General features: G+C 35.2%; 1 protein-coding gene across 1 annotated transcript in view; it reads left to right on the forward strand.

Moving 5' to 3' along the window:
- Positions 1–349: 349 nt before the first annotated feature.
- The window catches only part of CSTF3 (cleavage stimulation factor subunit 3), a 72342-nt gene continuing 51504 nt past the window's right edge, over positions 350–21187 (forward strand). The window contains exons 1-3 of the mRNA XM_060606308.3: positions 350–574; positions 15444–15545; positions 15668–15763. Coding sequence (XP_060462291.1) covers positions 548–574; positions 15444–15545; positions 15668–15763 — 225 coding nt within the window. The 5' untranslated portion in view covers positions 350–547. The remainder of the gene's footprint in view (positions 575–15443; positions 15546–15667; positions 15764–21187) is intronic.

Raw genomic sequence — 21187 nt, forward strand, 5'->3', positions numbered from 1 at the left:
GCACTGGGTGTTGTATGGAAACCAATTTGACAATAAATTTCATATAAAAATAAATAAATAAAATTTACTGTTAACGCCCAAAAATAAAATAAATTTTTCAGAAAAAAAAAAGTGAAGAACTAGGTTTCAAAGCTTGACAATTAAATTCTGTAAGGCGCGCAAACCTCCAGGCTAACCAGATTCCCGCCTCCCAGCCGGTTGTAGCCAGCTCAACAACAGTTTCCCTAAACCCAGAGTCGTGACGTCAGCGCAGGCTTTGGGCCCACCTCTGGGTTCTCTTTGCTTCTGCGCGGCCAAGTAACTGGAGAGTTGAGCTTTTAACCCCGCCCACTGCCCCGGAAGTTAATGCAGAAGCCACACCTCTCTCCTCGGCCAGCAGGGGCGCAGCCATTTTAATTCATATCTGAGTGGGCGGTGGCGATTCGTGTTGGCGGTCTGGCTCCGCTGGGCTGGGGGTAACTTTACTGGCTTGGGGGGCTTTTAGTTTAATTTTTCTTTTCTAGCTTCGCATCGCGGGCCAGTTCTCACGTTCTAATCAGCTGAGGCCATGTCAGGAGACGGAGCCCCGGAGCAGGTGAGGAAAGAGAGTGGTGGGGCCTCGTGGCGACCTCTTCTCTCCACGTCTCTGTTCGTCCGAGTACTCCAGCCATGTTCGCCTGAGGAAGGAATCGGGGTCTAATGAACCCAGAGGACCGGGTACAGAAGAATGGTGGGAATGGGGAGCAAGAGCTGACTGAGATTTGAAGTTATTTTTTGGCTTCTCTGTCTTAGGCGTTAATGTGAACAAATACTTGATGTAGACAATAGCCAGGAAGCTGCTTCGTCCTGTTTAGGTTCGTGGGACTACTCCTGTGGGATGCTTTCCTTTGATAACATTTTGTTTTGATGTTAGGGTGTTTGGGAATTGATTATTTTAACGTGTACTCGCTGTTCTCGAAAAACTTGTCAATGTTTCCTCCTGCCCCACTCCGATATACGCAGAAATAGGTTACCAGTTTGAAAAATAATTTGAGATGAAACTCATCTGGAGAAATAGTGTCTTGCCAGAGCGAATGAAGAAGGAAGCAGTCTAGGAGTAAGAGCATGGTTATGCAGAGACTTGGGGAATTTTGTGGTTTTCTTTTTGTTTTCTTTGTCCACATTTCATTTTCGGTTTTCAACCGACACATAATGCAGAATTTGATAAATCGGAAATGAGGAGTCTGTTTTGGCCACTGTGAATAAACGCATCTGCTTTAGTACTGGACATAAGTGACATATAAATATTTTAAAATTCAGACATTTAAATAAATGATTTGTTTCTTTTGCTCTTTATTCAGAATTTTGTAGGGTAGTATTTACCTTTTAGTTTGAAAGAGGAAACTGGCATTTTATGAAAGATGTCATTCAATTTGTTTTTCGACTTAAAGTCATGGTATGTTCAGGTAAATAGTTTTTAAAATGGAGGCTAGCTAGCCTGCAGGGTCTCAATTTCCTGAAATTTCCTGTTGCCATGGTAACGAACTACACTTAGGTTTTTGTTTTTTTAAGTCCCCAGCTTAGAAGGTAGAGGCTGTTCTTGGAGGTTAACAGAGATGAGGCAAAATTGCAGTCCCTCTTGAATAGTCTGTATGATTGTAAATTTCATTAGGTCAGGAAAAGCTTCCTAAATTAAATTTTGTGTTTGCTTGTTGACTGATTTCAGTACTGAAATCTTCTGTGCTTGTATTTTGCATGTTGTCAGAATGCCCAAGAATGAAAACTCTCAAAATTATATCAAATCTGTTTATGTATACCTAGCATTTTTCTGGGCTAATAGTTTGTCACCTGAAAGTCAAGGAGTGATCTCCTAAGGTTTCATTGAAAATTTCCAGAATTTGTTAATTCTTTCGTTTATCTAAAATTGTAAAGACACTGCAATGTCATGACTTTGAATATTTCAGATATGTGGTGTTTTAAATGGCAGAGGTGGTTAAAACTTACAGAAAAAAAATTAACCCTAAAGTTCTAGTGTGAAGTTTAGTACATAGAGAAAAGTTGAAAGAAAAGTGCAATGAATGCCTGCATTCACCCACAGTCAACAATTGTTAACCATTTGCCATACTTGCTGTATCTCTCCATACATATTTATTTGAAAGTAAGCCAACACATATTTCAGCCTCATATATTTCAGCATTCTTTTATATAAGGACATTGATGCAGTTATGTAACGACCATACCATTTTCTCACCTAAGAAAATTAATAGTAATACTATCATTTCTAAAGCCCAGTCTGTGTTCAAATTTCCCCAGTTGTCCCAAGAATATGTTTTGTAGGGTTTCTTTTCCTTTTTTTAAGGCAGAATCTATCTGGATTTACAGGCATCATTTAGTTAACGTCTCTTGAATAGTCTCCCCCATTTTTCTCCCCAGGGTTATTGTTTGAGGAACCCAGGACAATTTTCTAGTAAAACTTCTAATTTTCTGAGTTGATTTGATTTTTGTGTGTGTTGTTGTTTAACTTTACCCTTCATCTTGTGTTATTTCCTGAAAACTGTGTTTGGTTAGGTCTAAACTGAGAGCTTTGGTAATATTTGGGTTAAATATTTTTGGGTAGAGTAACTTAGAGTGTTATGTTAGAAAGCACTTCATGCTAGGTTGTTCCACTATTAGTGATGGATAGGTTTATTTGGATAGGGTGATGACTGTTGGCTTTCTTCATTGTGAAGGATTATTTTCCCCTTTGCAGTTAGTAATCTGTGGGTTGGTATTGTGTTCCTCAGTAACCTTTTAACTAGTTATTATTTGTCATCGGTTGATAATTCTTGAATAAATCAGTTATTATATTGGAGGTGGCAAATGGTGTTTTGAAAATTCTGTTATGTCTTTACTGACTGGCTCATACTTTTCTGTAAAGAAGAAATTTCTTTGTTTTTCTTTATAAAAGAGATCACTATGGATTCATGGGTTTCTCTGTATCTACTGTGTTAAACAGTGAGGCAGCTGGGTGGCTCACTGGGTTAAGTATCTGGCTCAGGTCATGACCTTGTGGTTCATGAGTTCGAGCCCCACAACAGGCTTGCTGCTGTTAGCGCAGAGCCTGCTTCAGATCCTCAGTCTCCCTCTCTCTGCCTTTCCCTCACATGCACCATTTCTGTCTCTCTCTGTCTCTCTCTCTCTCAAAATAAATATTAAAAGAAAAAAAATAAGCGATAGCTATTTTTCTTTTTGATGCTCAACTTGTCCCAACCTTTATGGTGGCTCCTGTATCTTTCTTTCATCAACCTAAAACACATACTATCTTTTCTTTAAGTTTGTAATGATAACATTTCAAACATGCAAACAAGTAGAATGATGTTTCTATCATAGAGCTGTAACTGATGACTTAATCTTTTTTCCCCCATACTTTCACTTACTCTCCCTATCCTCATTGCTTTCAGGCAAATCCCAGAGATTGTACTATTCAACTTTAACTGAAGTGGTAATTAAATGATACCTTCAATAGTGACCTGGTTGACAATACAAATCAACTAGTTTGCTTTAGGTAGGGTGATGACTGCTGGGTTTCTTCCTTGTGAAGGATTATTTTCCCCTTTGCAATTAGTAATTTGTGGGTTGATATTGTGTTCTTCAGTAACCTTTTAACTGGTCAGTGAATATTTATAGGAAAAGAGAGTACCTACAATGATAGACAAGAAAAAGAGACCAAACAAAGCTGAAGATTAGTAAGAAAAAAATCAAAGCCACTCTGAATTGTGCATTTGCTTTAGAAAGATGCCAAGAGATGTGATGGACAAAGAATCTGGCAAGATAGGAGGTGTAGATTTCTTTTACCCTTTTAGCATTGAAGCGCAAAAAAAAGTTTTTTTGAATAAACCTGATACCTTAGTTATTCAAAACTATGCATGGTCATTTCTTGGTACTGAATCTCTAGATTTCCCTTTGATAGAGGAAAATGACTGTAGACAAGCAAAATCGCTGCTAAGGTTTATTGGTTTTTGTTTCTGGTTTTTTTTTTTTTTAGCTCTTGTGAGAAGGTTCCATTTTGCATATAGAGAGCTATTTAAATTACCTTAGCAGTTTTCATGGGTATTCTTGATTACCGTTTTTTGCCAGTTCCGTGGTGACAAAACTTTGTTTGTAAGTCCCCTCCCCCCCTTCCCTAATGAAAACACATCTAGTTCCTGTGTGGAATTATGGCTCTTTTTTTGTCTTGCATATGTTTTTTTTCACTGCTTGGTTCAGTTTTTTATCTCATTCTTTCTTAACTTCATTTTACTTTGTGCACTACCCTTACAGCATTTAGCTATTGTTTAGAGTTCCTCCACTGGGTTTAGGCCTGAGTTGAAGGGGTGGCCTTATTTATTCATCCTTGCATCTAGGAATCTAGGAAATTCTCTTTGATATTTAAAGGTGTTTGATAAATGAATGGATGAATTTTGCAGTTAGGCTCTGTGCAATACAGTACAAATTCTCAAAGAGTTTAATCTTGGGAGGACAGATGGACAAATAATACAGAGTAAAATATTTTGGGTGTAAAAGTGGTGGTTCCTAAAGTTGTGTTAGATAAGAGGATGGAGAGAGATGTTCTCAGCCAGGCCAATTCATATGAACCTTTAAATCCTTAAAATTCTGTTTTTACACTCGTCTTTTAGAAATAAGACACGAGGCACTTGTGTGGCTCAGTGGGTTAAGTGTCTGACTTTGGCTCAGGTCATGATCTCTCACAGTGAGTTTGAGCCCCACGTTGGGGTCTTTGCTGACTGCTCAGAGCCAGGAGCCTGCTTCAGATTCTGTGTCTCCCACTGGCGCTCTGTCTCTCAAAAATAAACGTTAAAAAAAAAAAAATAGAAATAAGACTTCACTTTTGAAACAAGCTATAACCTACCTAGAATTAGGAAGGCCTATAATATAAACAAAATGATCCTCACTTTGGAAAAATTGCATGACTTGAAGAAGCATAATTACCGGTAGTAATTAAAAAGATTAATCCTTGTTTTGCTTTATTAATGAAGGAAGAAAGATGAAATATATACAAGTGTTGAAGCCTGAAACCTTGTTTAGGGCTTTGCTGAGTACCATTAATACTTACCAGTGGTTAAAAGGTAGTGCTAGCACCAGGACAATTTCAAAGCCAAAGTGGATGTGGGCGGCAGTTAGGAATAGGGAGGGGGAAAGGCCAGGTATGTGTATTAGATGATACACATCTTGGCCCAATTGTTCTTGGGCCCAATTATTCTTTTCTGTTTTTAACAATCTTTCTGTAATAGTCTTTCTTACTTTCCTCCCTCGTGTTGTGATACTTAGTATAACAGTTTGGGCAGCTAAAATTGAGTTCATCTTTATTAATATTTCGACTGTATAGAATACTATAGTTGGCAGTCATTGTTCCTAAGTGAGATTGATCTGTATTTACGGAAGTATTGGTTTTCTTTAGAAGTACAACAGAAAGGTGCTGTGTTAAGAAAGATTGCATTCCTTCAACATTAAGAATATAGGCGTTTCGGGGAGTATAGTTTACATCCCAGATAGACTTCCCAGAGTTGCAAAATCTGTGTTCAGATGTTTGTACCTATTAAGTGGACCATTGCCAAACACAATTCTTAGTTTTGAGCTTTTCTCCCATTGTCTCTAAATCTTTATTTCTCTTTAGCCAAGACCTTGCTGTGAATTTGAGTCTTTTTGTTTTGCTGGACAGTTGGTAATGGTGTGAGAATTGATGTAAAAAGAGATTTGGGGCGCCTGGGTGGCTCAGTCAATTGAGCATCCAACTCTTGATTTCATCTCAGGTCATGATCCCAGGGTCTGTCGAATTGAGCCCTGCATTCATTGGGCTCCATGCTGTGCGTGGTGCCTGCTTGAGATGCTCTCTCTCTCCCTCTGTCAGTCTCCCACACTCTAGCGCATGCACTCTCTCTCTCTTTCTCTTTAAAATGTATTTTTAAAAAAAGGAAGGGGAATTTGAGTTAGTAAATTTTTAGATTAGTGGATAGCTTATAATCAGTAAATACTTAAAGCCAGAAGGACAAAACTATTTCTTAATTGATGTTTTTCTAACATTTTACTTAATCTAGAGAATTAATATCTTGGCTACATTTGGTCTAAAGCTACATTTTTTAAATTCTAAAAGACTCAATTTTTTATTTGTAGTTTGCATCTGTTTCCTAGGGAATGAATAAGCAAATTTAATAAGGAAATGTGATATGTGTCATTTGGGCCAATAATCTTTAGCCTACTTTTTCTTAAGTTTTGAATTGTTTACATGTTTCTTAGATTTTTAGTCTTTGGAAGGATTGAAGGGATTATATGCAGGATACCAAAAATCTGGTAGAGTTCCATTGCGCTGGTAAAGGCACACAGGACTAAGCTGGCATTCAGTCCTAACATCACCTGTCACATAAACTGCTTCATTGTCTAGGCGTATGAATCTTCTTGGTTACTACTTGCAGATAGTCTTGAAAAGGGTTACTCTAGTCTATTTTTAATTATAAATAAAGGTTAACTACCAAGGGAGAATTAAGACTTCATATAGATAGTATAGTCCATGCAGCTTTATTATGTTTTATGAAAAAAATGGAATGACTTAGGTCTGATGCCACTTTATTTTTAAGGAAACAACATTTCGAAAAATGTATTACAGGACATGTAGATTAGATAGTATTTCTCCAAACGGAGTTCATGGTCCATTGAATCATAATTACTTAGGTGCTTTATACAAGTATAGGTACCTACACCCCAATTTCAGACTTAGTATAACAGATTCTGTTAGTGAGGCTGAGAATCTTCATTTGAAACAAGTACCACAGGTGATTTTTATGTAAATGAAAGTTTGCAAACCACTTACTGGTTAAAGATACCCGAACCTTAAAAGTTGTTGGGGCGCCTGGGTGGCTTGGTCGGTTAAGCTTCCGACTTCAGCTCAGGTCATGATCTCACGGTCTGTGAGTTCGAGCCCCGCGTCGGGCTCTGTGCTGACAGCTCAGAGCCTGGAGCCTGTTTCAGATTCTGTGTTTCCCTCTCTCTCTGCTCCTCCCCCGTTCATGCTCTGTCTCTCTCTGTCTCAAAAATAAAAAAATAAAAAAATTAAAAAAAAAAAAAAAAAAAAAACGTTAAAAAAAAGTTGTGGGGTTTTTGTTTTGTTTTTAAATTTTTTTTTTTTTTAACATTTATTTATTTTTGAGACAGAGAGCATGAACAGGGAGGGTCAGAGAAAGAGGGAGACACAGAATCTGAAACAGGCTCCAGGCTCTGAACTGTCAGCACGGAGCCCGACGCGGGGCTCGAACCCACAGACTGTGAGATCATGACCTGAGCCAAAGTCGGACACTTAACCGACTGAGCCACCCAGGCGCCCCTTAAAAGTTGTTTTTGAATACACTCTTGATAAAATAAAAAAATTTTTTTAACATTTATTTATTTTTGAGACAGAGACAGAGCATGAACGGGGGAGGGGCAGAGAAAGAGGGAGACACAGAATCTGAAGCAGGCTCCAGGCTCTGAGCCATCAGCCCAGAGCCTGACGTGGGGCTCGAACTCGCGGACCGCGAGACCGTCACCTGAGCTGAAGTCGGATGCTTAACCGACTGAGCCACCCAGGCGCCCCAATACACTCTTGATAAAATAAGTGGAGAAAAATATTGCAGATTATTTGAGGATGGTTAGGCTTTTGATACTATTTTACAAAAATTGTCCTCCCTCTACTGTATTTAGCCATTACCCTTATTAGTGGAAAATACTCATTACAGAACTCTATTTGAGACTCATCCTCTAGTTCTGTTGGTCATGGTCAGGAGATATTTACATAGATTTAAATCTTTTTAATTTTACCACCTTCTCCCCGTACTTATGATAATTATCAGTTGGATTAAATTTTCATTGGTCTCCATTTTAATTGAATGTTGGTATGACCTCTAGCATAACACCCTTCCCATTTACCATGAAAATAGCTATTTGAATGAGACCTATCCCCCCTTCCCTTTTTTTCCCCTGTGAAAGTTATATTTCTACTTCCCTGGTGGGAATGGAAGGAAGAAATTAGATTACTTTATTCTTTCAGCCGTTAATCGTGTTTGTCATTTCCCCCCCTTCCATCCCCAATTATCCAACCTCCTAAATTAGTTCAGCTGCCATATAGAAACTGGTTTGCAGTTTTAGTAAAGCTTAATTTAGTTTCTCAGAGACTACCAATGATTCAAAAATGGTATTAAAAGTGCTTTTCCCTTTTCCAACTACATACGTAGTCATGTACTTCATAACTGTAGTTACATAGTCATATTTCATCCAAAACAATATATTGCAATAGACTGAAAGCTGAAGCAGATAATGCCTTCTATGCAGCCGGACATTAAAGAATCACAAAAACATAAAACTGCCATTATTTCCACTAATTATTTTTTTGTTTTGGAAAATATTTTTAAATAAAATTGTTTTATTTTAAAGTGAATTAACAAATTTTTTCCATTTTAATTTTTAATGATATTGATATAACCCACATGTAAAAATTTTTTCTTTGGATCTTCGATTTTTAAGAATGCAAACTAAGGCTTTACAAAAAGTTTGAGGACCATTGAAAGTGCATGGTGTCTTGTCAAGTTCTCTTTCTCTGGGTTAGCTTCACATGACAAACAAAAGGTTAAGCATGGAAAGTGAAAACAGTCAACAGGAGAACATTTTTGTAAATCTGGTATCTAATAAGGGATTTGTAGCTATAATATACAAAAGACTCTTGCAATTCAACAATAAAAAGATAGCCCAGTTAAAAATGGGCAAAGAATCTGGGTAGGCCGATAAGGCAAATGGGCAATAAGAACATCAAAAAATGCTGAACTTGGTTCACCATCAGAGAAATGTATATCAAAACCACCATGAGTTACCACTTCATACCCAGTAGGATGGTTATAGTCATCAAAAGACAACTGTTGGTGAGGTTGTGGAGAAATTGGAACCCTCATACACTGTTCGTGGGGATGTAAAATGGTTCAGTCACTTTGGAAAACAGTCTTGACAGTTCTTCAAAATGTTAAAAATAGAATTCCCATATAACCTAACAATATTACCTGTAGGAGTGTGTGTGTGTGTGTATACATATATCTCTAAGAATAACAAAACACAAAATGAACTCTACTCAAAAACTGAAAACAATCCGGGGTACCTGGGTGGCTCAGTTGGTAAAGTGTCTGACCCTTGGTTTTGGTTCAGGTCATGATCTCATGGTTCATGGGATCGAACCCTGCTGTCAGTGCAGAACCTGCTTGGGATTCTCTCTCCTTCTCTCTGCCCTTCACTCATATGGGCTCTTTCAAAATAAATAAACCTAAAAAAATCCTTCTATATTAATTTTTTTAAATGTTTATTTACTTTTGAGAGAGAGAGAAAACGAATGGAGGGAGGGGTAGAGAGAGAGGGAGACAGAATTCAAAGCAGGCTCCAAGCTCTGAGCAGTCAGCACAGAGCCCGAAACAGGGCTCGAACGCACAAACCGCAAGATCATGACCTGAGCTGAATCAGATGCTTAACCGATTGAACCACCCAGGCACCCCCCGCAAAATCATTTTTTTTTAACTGGAAACAATCCAGATGGCCATCACTGATAAACAGAATGTGGGATTATCCATACAATGAAATATTTGGCATTAGGAAAATACTGATACGTGATAAAACACGAACTTTGAAAACACTCAAAATGCAAGTCAGAAACACGTTATGTAATCTCATTCACATGAAATACACGCACATTTATGGAGACTGAAAATAGTTTGGTGGTTGCTTAGGACTAGGGGATTGGGAAATTATAATGACTAATGGGTATGGTTCTTGTTGGGTGATAAAATGTTTTAAAAAACTTATTGTGAATTGTATACATTAAATGAGTGAATTATATATGATTATGTCTCCAAAAAGCCATTGTTAAAGAAAATTTTAAGATTGAACACACAATGGATTTACCTTACCTTCAGACTTTTAGCCAGTTGTAAATTGGTTACTGTTGTAACCAAAGAAAATAAGAGTTGTTAATTTTAGCAGTATGCTACTACTAGAAAAATAGTTCATAGAACAGATGCTAGAGACAGTTCCTGAGTAACATCTTGTCCCTATACAAAAAAATATATCATCTAGTTCATAATTTTTCTGGGTTTTGTACCCATTTGAAATAGTATGTGTTGGTATGTATCTCCGTATACTCCATACAATTGTGTAATTTTTCTGATTTTTAAAATTTTGCAAATCAAAGGAGTTCTCAAAGTTCTAGTATCATTGGTAATGTGCATGCCTTGGGAACTAGTCCATCTTTTGTTCTGCTTATTGGGGTTCCATCCCACTGCCCATTAACATTCTTAAAGAATGGTAATAGGATTGTAGTTTATTCCAAAGGCAAAAGCTGGATTTGTAATAGAGTTTCTTATAGTAATAAATTTTGGGGCCATGTAACTATGGGACAGCTGTTCTTTTGCTACACTAAGCAAGCTGAGTTCTGAACTCATTCCATTACAAGTGAGCACTGGAAACTTGTCCTAAGTTTTCTTAAAGTGACCTATTCCTTTGGGCAAAAGATTTAGGAAATAGTAACACAATTCCATTCCTTGTGGAGGTCCAGTCTCCTTGTGGATAGTAGAAAACTGTTCAATTTTCCTTTGCCGTATGGAAATATGCCCAGGCCAGAGAACAAAAATATTGTGCCATTGGCCACCTAACTGGTTCATGATGATGAATGACTTTTTATTGTAGGAATTAAATGTGGCCCAAAGTACTAGAAGTCCAATGTGCTATCCATTGCGCAAAACTACTAGACTATATTCTTGGCTATTTTCGGTAGCTTTCTTGTTAATTAATATAGTTGATTGAGAATTATCTATGTAAATTATTTTATGAACATTTAACTGCATCCTTGGCAAGAGGAAAATATTTAGGGATGTAACAGTCTGAAAAGAGCTGAGCTATGGTTCTGTCAGATTCTAACTAGACTTTGGGTAGATTCATGTACTTTATATTTCTTGTTATGAAATGGGGTTATTACTTAACAAAGAATGATTAATGTTTTACATTGTAGATGCTCAAAAACTTTTTTACATCTGATCTCCAACATCATTTGCATCGGTTCTTAGTCCATTGTAACCCCATCCCCCAGGTGTCTGGATAGAATTGCAGGGATTCTATGAAGTTGTATGGAAAACTCTTTGTTTTTACTAACGTCTAACTGAAATTGAGCCTTTCCTTATGAATGTAGGCAAGATACCTTTACATTAGCAGTGTTAGCAACAGCTGTAATTGGACATAAATATTCCAAATATTGTTGCCCTTATCATTAGACTGACTGCTAGATCTTATTTAATGTGTTGTGTCTGTTATTGTGTAAAACTTTGTTTAAAAATATTTCAGTAATCATATTTCAATGTAATTGGTTTCCTTTGAGGTATCTGTTTATTTTGTGTATTTAAGAACATTATTCTTAGAGGGGCGCCTGGCTGGCTCAGTCTGTAGAGGAAACAACTTCTGATGTTGTGCATTCAAGCCCCATGTTGGGTGTAGTACCTCCTTTGGGGGGAAAAAAAAGAACACTTATGAGAAAGAGCCCACAGGCTTCACTAGACTGTAAGAAAGTTCTGGGGTACTACAAAGGGTTATGAAACCCTCAGAGAGCTGTGGTTTCAACTGAGACTGCACATTAGAACCATCTGGGGAATTTTTTTAAAGTAGTGATTAAAAAAATTTTTTTTAAGTAAAATAAAAGTAGTGATGGTCCAGGCCAGTTCCTAGGGATTCTGATTTAATTCATGTAGATAGTGGGGCTTGAGCATCTTTTTAAAATCCTCTTTCACCCAGGTGGTTCTAATGTGCTGCCAGGCTTGAGAATCACTAAGGGAATGGCTTGTTTCATTTAGCAGGGAGACATTTATGCTTTTTGCTGCAATTTTGGCACTTGAGTATTAGACACTGTTTCCTGAGTTTTCTCTGCTGTTTTACAGATTGTGATATACATTATCTAATTTGGTTGGTTAATTTTCAGATCATGATTTGCCTTCCCATCAGATTGCTTTGAAACCCTAATTGTTAGCGTTGATTTAACTAAAGCTGGTATTGGTTAGTTTTTTACTTGCTGATTTAAAGTACTTGTATCAGGTTTACTTCTTATTTTATCATTAACACTTTATTATAGTTGGTATCTTACAAACTAAGATCCTAGTTTTATTTTATTTTTACGTTTATTTATTTTGAGAGAGAGAGTGAGTCCATGTGAGTGGGGGAGGGGTAGAGAGAGAGAGAATCCCAAGCAGGCTCCCTCTGTCAGCGCATAGCCTGAAGCAAGCTGAAATCAAGAGTTAGGCGCTTAACTGACTGAGTCACCCAGGTGCCCGACTCCTAGTTTTCTTTTAAGATAGTTTTTTAATTTTTTTTTCAAGAAGTAAACAAATCCTTTGAAAGTAAAAGTCTTTATTTGTTGTATCTCACGTGTCCTGTCAACAATGTCTGGCACATATTAAGCACTGAGCAAATACTTTTAAGGTGAATAGTAAAAATTTAAACAGTAGAAGAGTATATACATTGTAAAGTAAGTGTGTGTGTCTGTCTCTCCCCAGCTCACCTCCAATTTTTTTTTGACGCAGTGTTATGGTAATGGTTCCATGTTACTATCTATAGACTTGTCTTGCTCTGTTCTTTTTAGTGACTGCAAATTCCTATATTTAGCCAGTTGTTGTATACATGATTATTTAAATTACTTCTAGTTTTATGTAACAGCAAACAGCCAAGTACTTGACTCTTTATTTAGTACACATCTTTGGGCATGTGTGCAGCAGAAGTTGCCAGGAGTGGAATTCAGGGTCAGACATTCATGTTAAATTTTGATCAGATTACTTGCCCCTGCCAACAATGTGAGAATGTCTTTTTATATACCCTTGCCAGTGCAATGTTGATTGTAAAACACTTTGGTCTCTGTCTTACGGTTTACATTGGTATTTCTTTTGAGTGTTTAAAGGTCATTGTTAACTTCTCTTTCTGGGAACTGTTTCAGTACTTTGCCCATTTTCTTTCTGAGCTGCTGGTCTTTTATTGACTGTACGTTAATAAATTTAGTACTATGCCAAATAAGTTGGGATGTTTTTTAGGTTAGTCTTTTGACTTTGACTGTAATACTTTTTCATGCACAAATTTACACTGAATTAAGTTTACTCTTCAAAGGCTTCTAAAAAGCTTTTTCTTTTTTTTTTTTTTTTTTTTTGACATTCATTTTTGAGAGAGAGAGAGCGCGCGCGAGCAAGCATGAGCAGGGGAGGGGCAGAGGGAGAGGGAGACACAGAATCCGCAGCAGGCTCTAGGCTCTGAGCTGTCAGCACATAGCCCCATGTGGGGCTCAACCTCAAGAGATTCAAGAACCCGAGATCATGATCTGAGCCGAAGTCAGACACTCGACTGACTGAGCCACCCAGGCGCCCCGGAAAAGTTTTTTCTATGCACAGATACATTTCAGTTATTTTTTCCTCTAGTTCTTTTTTTGTTGTGTTTAAATCTTTGATCTATCTGAAATTTACTTTGGTAGAAAGGATAAAATAGTAATTCAGCTTTATTTTGATAAAGTTGACTGCAGTTATTCTAACACTGTACATTAAATAATCTACCATTCTGATTTAAAATATCACCTTTATTTGTTCATTTTCCATATATCATTCTCTTTCTTAATCATCTTGAACCAGTGATTGGTTTGTCACCATTACCAAACTTGCCTTGTCATTTTGTGTTATAACATATGGTTGGAGCCAGTAGTCCTCTTCATTAAATTTTTCCAGTTTTAGCTTCTTAAGCTGGCCTGCTTACGAAGCTCTTGTATATTAGTAAAACATCATAATTTTGATATAAATTTACATTAATCTTTTAAAACATGTTTTTCTTTCTAAATAATTTATTCCAAAGAAGAGAGTATTATTTCTCCTTGGTAATTTTGTTTTCTAAACTCATAATTTAAAGTGTTTTTTCCCAACTGGAGTTTTGACAGTAATTTTCTATGAGATATTAATTGCCACTGAAGAAAGGAAAAAAAGAAAGCTCTTAGCGGCAGTGTTTCCCTGTCTATCTCGAACATTATTGTGTATTGCCATATTACAGATTTCAAGAAGTCCTGCAAAAAGACAAAACTTTTACAGGTTAACATGTATCTGACTTATTTGAATATCAGTTTCTTTTTGTGGTACATAGTAGTATTCTGAACAACAATTTGAGAAGTAGATGTATTTTTGCCTCAGGTGCTAGCTACTATTTTAGGCATTAATTTTTTTAAGATTATATTTCTATAATAAAAATAAAACTACCACCCATCACCCACACATTACCACTAGACATTTTAGTACAGTCTTATAAATCTCTTACTGCAAGTTTCTTTTATAGTTTTAGTGATGCTGTATAAATCATTTGTGAGTCCTGTTTTTAAAATCTTTACATCAAAATAAAATTTCCAGGGGCACCTGGGTGACTCAGTTGGTTGAATGCCTGCTCCTTGATTTTGACTCATATCGTGATCCCAGGGGCATGGATTGAGCCTTGTATCAGGCTCCATGCTGAATGTGGAGCCTGCTTAAGATTCTTTCTCCCTCTCTCCTTCTCCCTCCTCCCCCGCTCCGCCCTTCCGTCTCTCTGTCTCTGTCTCTCAAATAAAAAAATAAAATTTCCATGTCATTTCATGCTTTTCCTTTTTGTGGCTCAGGATGAATGCTCTATAGCAGTGTTTCTCAAAGTTGGTCCACAGACCCCAGGGATTCCTAAGACTTTCAGAGGTTCATTCTGTGAGTTTGTACTGTTCCATAATAAATCTAAGATGTTTTTGCCTTATCACTCTTAATCTCTCATGACATGTGCTATCACAACAGATAGAATGCAGAAGCAGATATAAAAATCCAGCTACATTTAAAACAATTGGACATTAAGCAGATTTGAAAATACATAATACAAGGGTATTGACTGAATTTTTAAATTTATTTTTCTTAAAAGTATTTGTTAACATGCAAATAATTTTATTATTTGTACGTGAATAAATATTTAACATTTTTCCATTTTAATTTCTAATATAGTAAATATTGAAATAATCACATAAACAAAAAGCTCTTTGGCATACCAAGTAATTTTTAAGGGTATAAAAGGTCCGTCTTAAGACCACAGAGTTTGAGAACGGCTGCTGTGTAATATTTGATGTGAAAAATGGGTTTAAATTTTAAAATGTTTTTTAGACCACAGAGTTTGAGAACGGCTGCTCTGTAATATTTAATGTGAAAAATGGGTTTAAATTTTAAAATGTTTTTTAAAACTATGTGATCATTAGATTTTGTTTTTATGCAGGTGACTTATGATAGCATAATATAGATTATAGAAAATGCAGGCCTTTTTTGTAAGAGGACATTTTTATGGTTTTATATTAGAGACTGATAATCTTGTGCTTGGATTAATTTAGGCATGAAATTTTTAAAACAGTAACATCAGTTTGTTATTTTTCTTTCCTCCAGGCAGCTGAGTATGTCCCAGAGAAGGTGAAGAAAGCTGAAAAGAAATTAGAAGAGAATCCATATGACCTTGACGCTTGGAGCATTCTCATTCGAGAGGCACAGGTTTAGTGATATAGGATTACATTTCCTTCTCTATGGGTCCAATCACACTACTTGGTTCTGCAGTAAATAATATTTTCATAATCCTAACATTGTAAATGCTGTTTATTGGTTTTCAATTTTAGAATCAACCTATAGACAAAGCACGGAAGACTTATGAACGCCTTGTTGCCCAGTTCCCCAGTTCTGGCAGATTCTGGAAACTATACATTGAAGCAGAGGTTAATATTTTATTTTATTTTTTCTTATATAGCATCTGATGGGAATTGCAGCATACACTAGTGTGATAGAAAACAAGTTAGGAACATAGATAGCACAACTAGGACAAGGAGGATTTAAATGTCTCTTGCCTTTATTTTGTAAAATAGGTATGAAGGAGTAATTAAAGTGAATTTTTGAAATTTGGGTCTTTACAAGCTGATGATTGTTGCATTTTGGAGTTGCAACAACATTAAAACAGTTTCAATGGTATTGGAGTGCTTTAGCCTTTTATTTACTTGTCATGTGTCAATTTATTGCCTCCTGTGTCATTTATTTAGAACTCATTTTTCTTTTTATTCCTACTTACAAACTAATATGAATGGTACTATGAGAAAATATGGAAATGTTAACTTAGTTTTATAGGGTATATTGAGTGGTGAAACATGTAGGTGAAAAATTGTTTCAGGTTTTAATTTTGTGAAAATGCATGGTTTGTCAATAAATGTAAGCACTTCAGTAATTTAAAGTTTTTTAAGGGGATAAAGTTTCCATTATTTGGGAATAAGCTAATGTGATTCAAATTTGTGTAATCATAATTCACCCAGTGATACTTTTTTTTTTTTTCCTTGCTTTCTAACTGTCTTGAAATTTTAAGTCAGGCATGTTTATTTTAAAGAGTAAGGGCCTCATTCTTGATTATGATTAGAAGGGAAATGTTCATTTTTGACAACTGAGGTTAGCAGTCAAGATGATAATAAAGCATTAATGTATCGATAACAATAGCACCAAGTAATCATCTTTCAGATTATAAATTAATGGGATGGAAGGGGTGAGATGGGAATAATTGATATCCACATTATGCTGAAAATTCTATCCATTTCTTTTTATAATTTATAATACTAAGAAGTATTCTTATTTTGAATGTTATAAATTCTCAACATAATCAAATACACTGCAGCCTCATCTTAACGTTCTCCATGATAACTAAAATTTGATGATCTATGGGTCTGTTTTGGACCTGTTTAAAGGGCTTTAGTCATCAGCAGTACTAAACAGTTTAACACGACACAGTGTCACCTGTGATGTGTTCCTCATAATGGACCCAACCAATAGCCAGTTTAAATTGAGGCTACAGTGTACTTACTGTATTTGTGCTATGGTTTATAGTATATTACTTTGGGGTGAGGGGAGATTACTGGACAATAACAGGAACATTGTGTGTGTGTATTAAATTTTTTGTGTGTGGTTGTGTATGTGGTATGTGTGTTTGTATGTGTGAGAGAGATTGTACCTTACATGGAGTTTGGTTGTGGATTTGGCCCAAGACTTTAAGGTTTCATCAGTTACCCTTTGGGACCATTTCTTTCCTTAATATATTTAATCATCAGAGTAGACTGACATGGAATTCACCAGGTGAGTGAATAGGCCTGTCTGAAGTGTGCTGAACCCAGTGCTGCTTTGTAATACTCATTAAATCAAGGAACCGTGGATCACCTGTACTTGGTCTACATTTCGGTTTGATTTTACAAACACATTAACTTATATGCAAACTCATCAGACATGAACATAATTGATGCATAGTAGTTTTTATATAATGAAGTAGTACTTTAGTTTTAGAAAGTTCTCAAATATTCAGGTATTTGTGCATTTTATTATAAGTTAAACTGAAACTGGCAGATACTCCATTCCTAACTAAAGATATGAAATGCATTATAAAAAAGAATTCTAAGACGGACCACATGTTCTTTCAAGGCTGAAATTGTTTAAATAATAGGCTCATTTCATTTAATATTTCAGAGCTGCTAGCAGTTGCCCGATTTATTTAATTGGTAAGATTTGCAGTTATTTCACACACATACACACACATAAATATGAATGTATGTATAAAACATCTTTTGAGAAAAAATGGTAAAGAATATATATATATATATATGTGTGTTTTGTAAAATTTACATTTTTGGTTTAGGAATTAAAATGTTAAAATTGCTGATTTAGAAATGCATACCCGGAGCTGTGTTTTTCTCTTTTCCTGATTTGCTCTTTATTTTTTTATTTTCACATTTTGTACTTTGTTTAGCCTGTAAGAGGCTAAAGTTTTCTTTGGTCATTTCACCCAGTGTGGCCTTTAATATTTCTGGAGGAGACACATAACCTCTTTATAATACATTAAAATCTGAAGTAATAATTAGAATGTCTTTAAAGGTAATACTAACAGTGTTTACATAACATTTTGTATGCACTCTCAAGAAAATAAAGTTTTTTTAATACATTTGTTGTAACTCAGTACTTCATGGCGGGAAAATTATGTTTTGTTTATTTATGGTCAGTTAAACCAATGTGTGTGAGTCCAAATACATTTAGTACTTTTCTAATGAAAATACATACATCATTAATAACAACAGATAATTTGCTTCCCCAGAGAAAGTTGTAAGTCCTACTAAGAACAAGTAGCAAAAATGAGTTTTTCGGTTTTGGGGTTTTTTGTTTTTTTTGTTTTTTTGCTTTTAAATTTGAAACATAAGTTGCAAATGAGAGCATAATATAAATAATTTTTAGGAAAGGAGTTAGTGACACTAATCTGATATTTTCAGTATTTGCAAGTATATCAGCTTTTCTCATATCAGTGGCATTTATAATACCTAGCTACTTGTGTAAAATTTGAGCTTTATTGAACTATCATCCTTAATTCATTACCCACTTTTAATTTTTTGCTAAAGCATAGAAATTGTTGGATATAAAATTCTCTTGTTCTAATGAAAGGGCACTTAGAACCAATATCTGTGTATTTGTTATAATTATATAATTTCAAAATTAAGCCAGATTACTTTAGTGTTGTACATATTAATTCTATAGAAACACCAGAGTTAAGTGGGATACCCAGTCAAAGCCTCAGTGCTCTGTAAATACCCACTTTTTAGGGTGGTTAAAAGGGTTACTAAGTATCACAAAACTGCGAAAATTTATGGTTTTGCCATATTCTTTAAGTTGTTTTTCCCTTTGTGGTTTCTGTAGCTATTCATAATAGCTAGGTAATCAGTGTGACAGCACATAAGCTACAATATTTTACTGTTAGGAGTAATTTGTTTTGAATTAGGCCACATTCATAAGAAATTTTTCTACAAAAGGATGATGGTTTTTATTGGTAGCTGAAGGAGAAATGAAGAAGGTAATGCTGCTGGTAATAGCAACAATGTATCTTGCTATCTGTGAAAGCTGTAATTCTTTAATAAAAGTATATAGAGAATTGATGGCTTTTTATTTTAAAAGATTTTAAAAACATGAATCCTTATTAAAATGGGTTGTAAAGTATACATTTCAGTTTTTCAAAATAACCTTTCTACTTGGGAAAAATGACTCTTAAAAAATACCTTTCTTCTTGGAAAATGGAAGTGAACTCAGGATGGAACATGAATGACCTAAATTGAAATAAACTTCTCCACTGTCGATACTGTTTTAATATCTCTAAGTAGCAGTTCAAACTACTGTTGTTACAATGTTTTGTATATTTTGAGCAATGTGATTTTTTAAATGCAGATAAAATTATTGCATTATCATATAAATTATTTCTTTTCTATACTTCAACTTGCAGTCTCTTTTTAAAAACATCTGTACTCTTTTCTTATAGATCTGCTCTTTTCCTGTTTGTAATAAATGTTGGTCCATGTCTGTGTGATTATTCAGATTGTACTCTAAAATGCAACATGCTCTTTAATCTATAGTTTCTTAAATGCATGTATAAATGTAGTGTAGGGGTATAAAAGAAAACAGGACTGATTTGCAAACACAGAACTGAGTAATCAGATATCTGAAAGTGCTTTGAATAATTACATACTATTTTTTAAACCAAATGAAATATTTGTGTGTTTATTATTGTAAGTAGTAAACTTCTATTTCAGGTTTTACTGAAATACCGTATTCTGTCCATATTCCCTTCCATTATTGTAGCATAGATGTTTAGGTTTTGTCAGTGATACTAACTTGATCTATACATTTTTTTTCCTTGAGGCCTTTTCTCTTCACCCAGGCATTGTATAATAAAACTATTTTGCAAAAGGACATAGCTAATTTAGATAAAATTTCTTTTTAAAAAAATCTTATTTTCTATTCTTTGTCTTTAGATAATTTAGTATTTTATGTGAAATGTGATTTATTTTCAAGCAAAACCTTGTACTAATCAGCCTAATTGCCTGTATATTTATATTTTTCCACTTTATAAAGGAAAATTATAATCTTTGCAGTCACTGATACACAAATTAAAAAAATAATGGTCCTCTTTTTTCCTTTGCGAAGACTCAGATTTTTAAGATAGCTTCTTCATATTCTACTTCATTGCGTGTAATAAGATTTATGGTATATTCTGAAAATGTGGAAAAGGCATCTCTGACCAGATTTTAATAAAAAAGTACACACGTTCTCAAATTTATTATGGAACAAAAAGGGCTATTTGATCATGTCGTTTTAAGTTTTCCCTGTGGGTAATGCTCTAGCCTAAGTTTCTTGGGCATTTATGGAATAACAATACTTAATATATAATACCTAATATTTAGTGGGTTTTTTTTTTTTGTTTTTGTTTTTTTGTTGTTTTTTTTTTTTTTTTTTTTTAACCATGGGGCATTGTAATCAGTAAGGTCTTAGGGGATTATTTTGGTATATGACCCACTTCCCCTATTCTGGGAGGTATTAGTTATGCTCCAATATGGCATCCATGAATAAACACAAACACATAAGCCCTTCATAACATTATGAAGTGAAACCTCCATACTGGAAATAATCTTAACAGAAAAGCCTTTTGAGGGTGCTCTGCATTTTTGGTTCTAACTTGAGCATAAAGGAACCAGGTGGCAATTAATTGACTTTCTCTTTAAAAAACAAAGAAATCTTAAAGTCTAAGGCTCAGTTTTTTTCTAATGGGTTCATTGTTTTTTATTTTGTTTAGTGTGTTCTTTCTACTTGCAAACAGCTGTTCCTTTTTGAATGAGTCTGATTCAAGGCACTTCCAAGAAATGAAGATGTCTAAAATATACTGATGATGTCTATTAAAAGCTGTATTTCGAGATGTGGACAAGAATGCATTTTTCTTCCTGTAAATAATTTTCTTTTGAACTAATTTTTATTACTAAACAGTTTTGCTCTCAGCAACTTTGGAGTGGAAAACAGTTGGTTAATATGGTGGTGTAGTGGTTAATATGATGGTGTGGTACATTGAAGTCTATAAATTTTTTCCCCCACATATTCAGAATCCACAGCAGTTCCAACAAAATTGTGAATATTTGCTTTGAATACAACTTGTTGAGAAACTAAACGGCTTTTCTAAGGCTCAGGGAAGCATAACATGGGGTAAGTTTTACCATTTTGTATGCTAGGAGACCCCTCCCCCCAAAAGAAAAATTTTCCATTTGGTAATGTTAAGTGATAGTTCTAAAAACAAAAATCTAATGTCAAAG

This window comes from Panthera onca, chromosome D1, assembly GCF_046562875.1.
Source record: "Panthera onca isolate mPanOnc1 chromosome D1, mPanOnc1 haplotype 2, whole genome shotgun sequence".
NCBI classification, from domain to species: Eukaryota; Metazoa; Chordata; class Mammalia; order Carnivora; family Felidae; genus Panthera; species Panthera onca.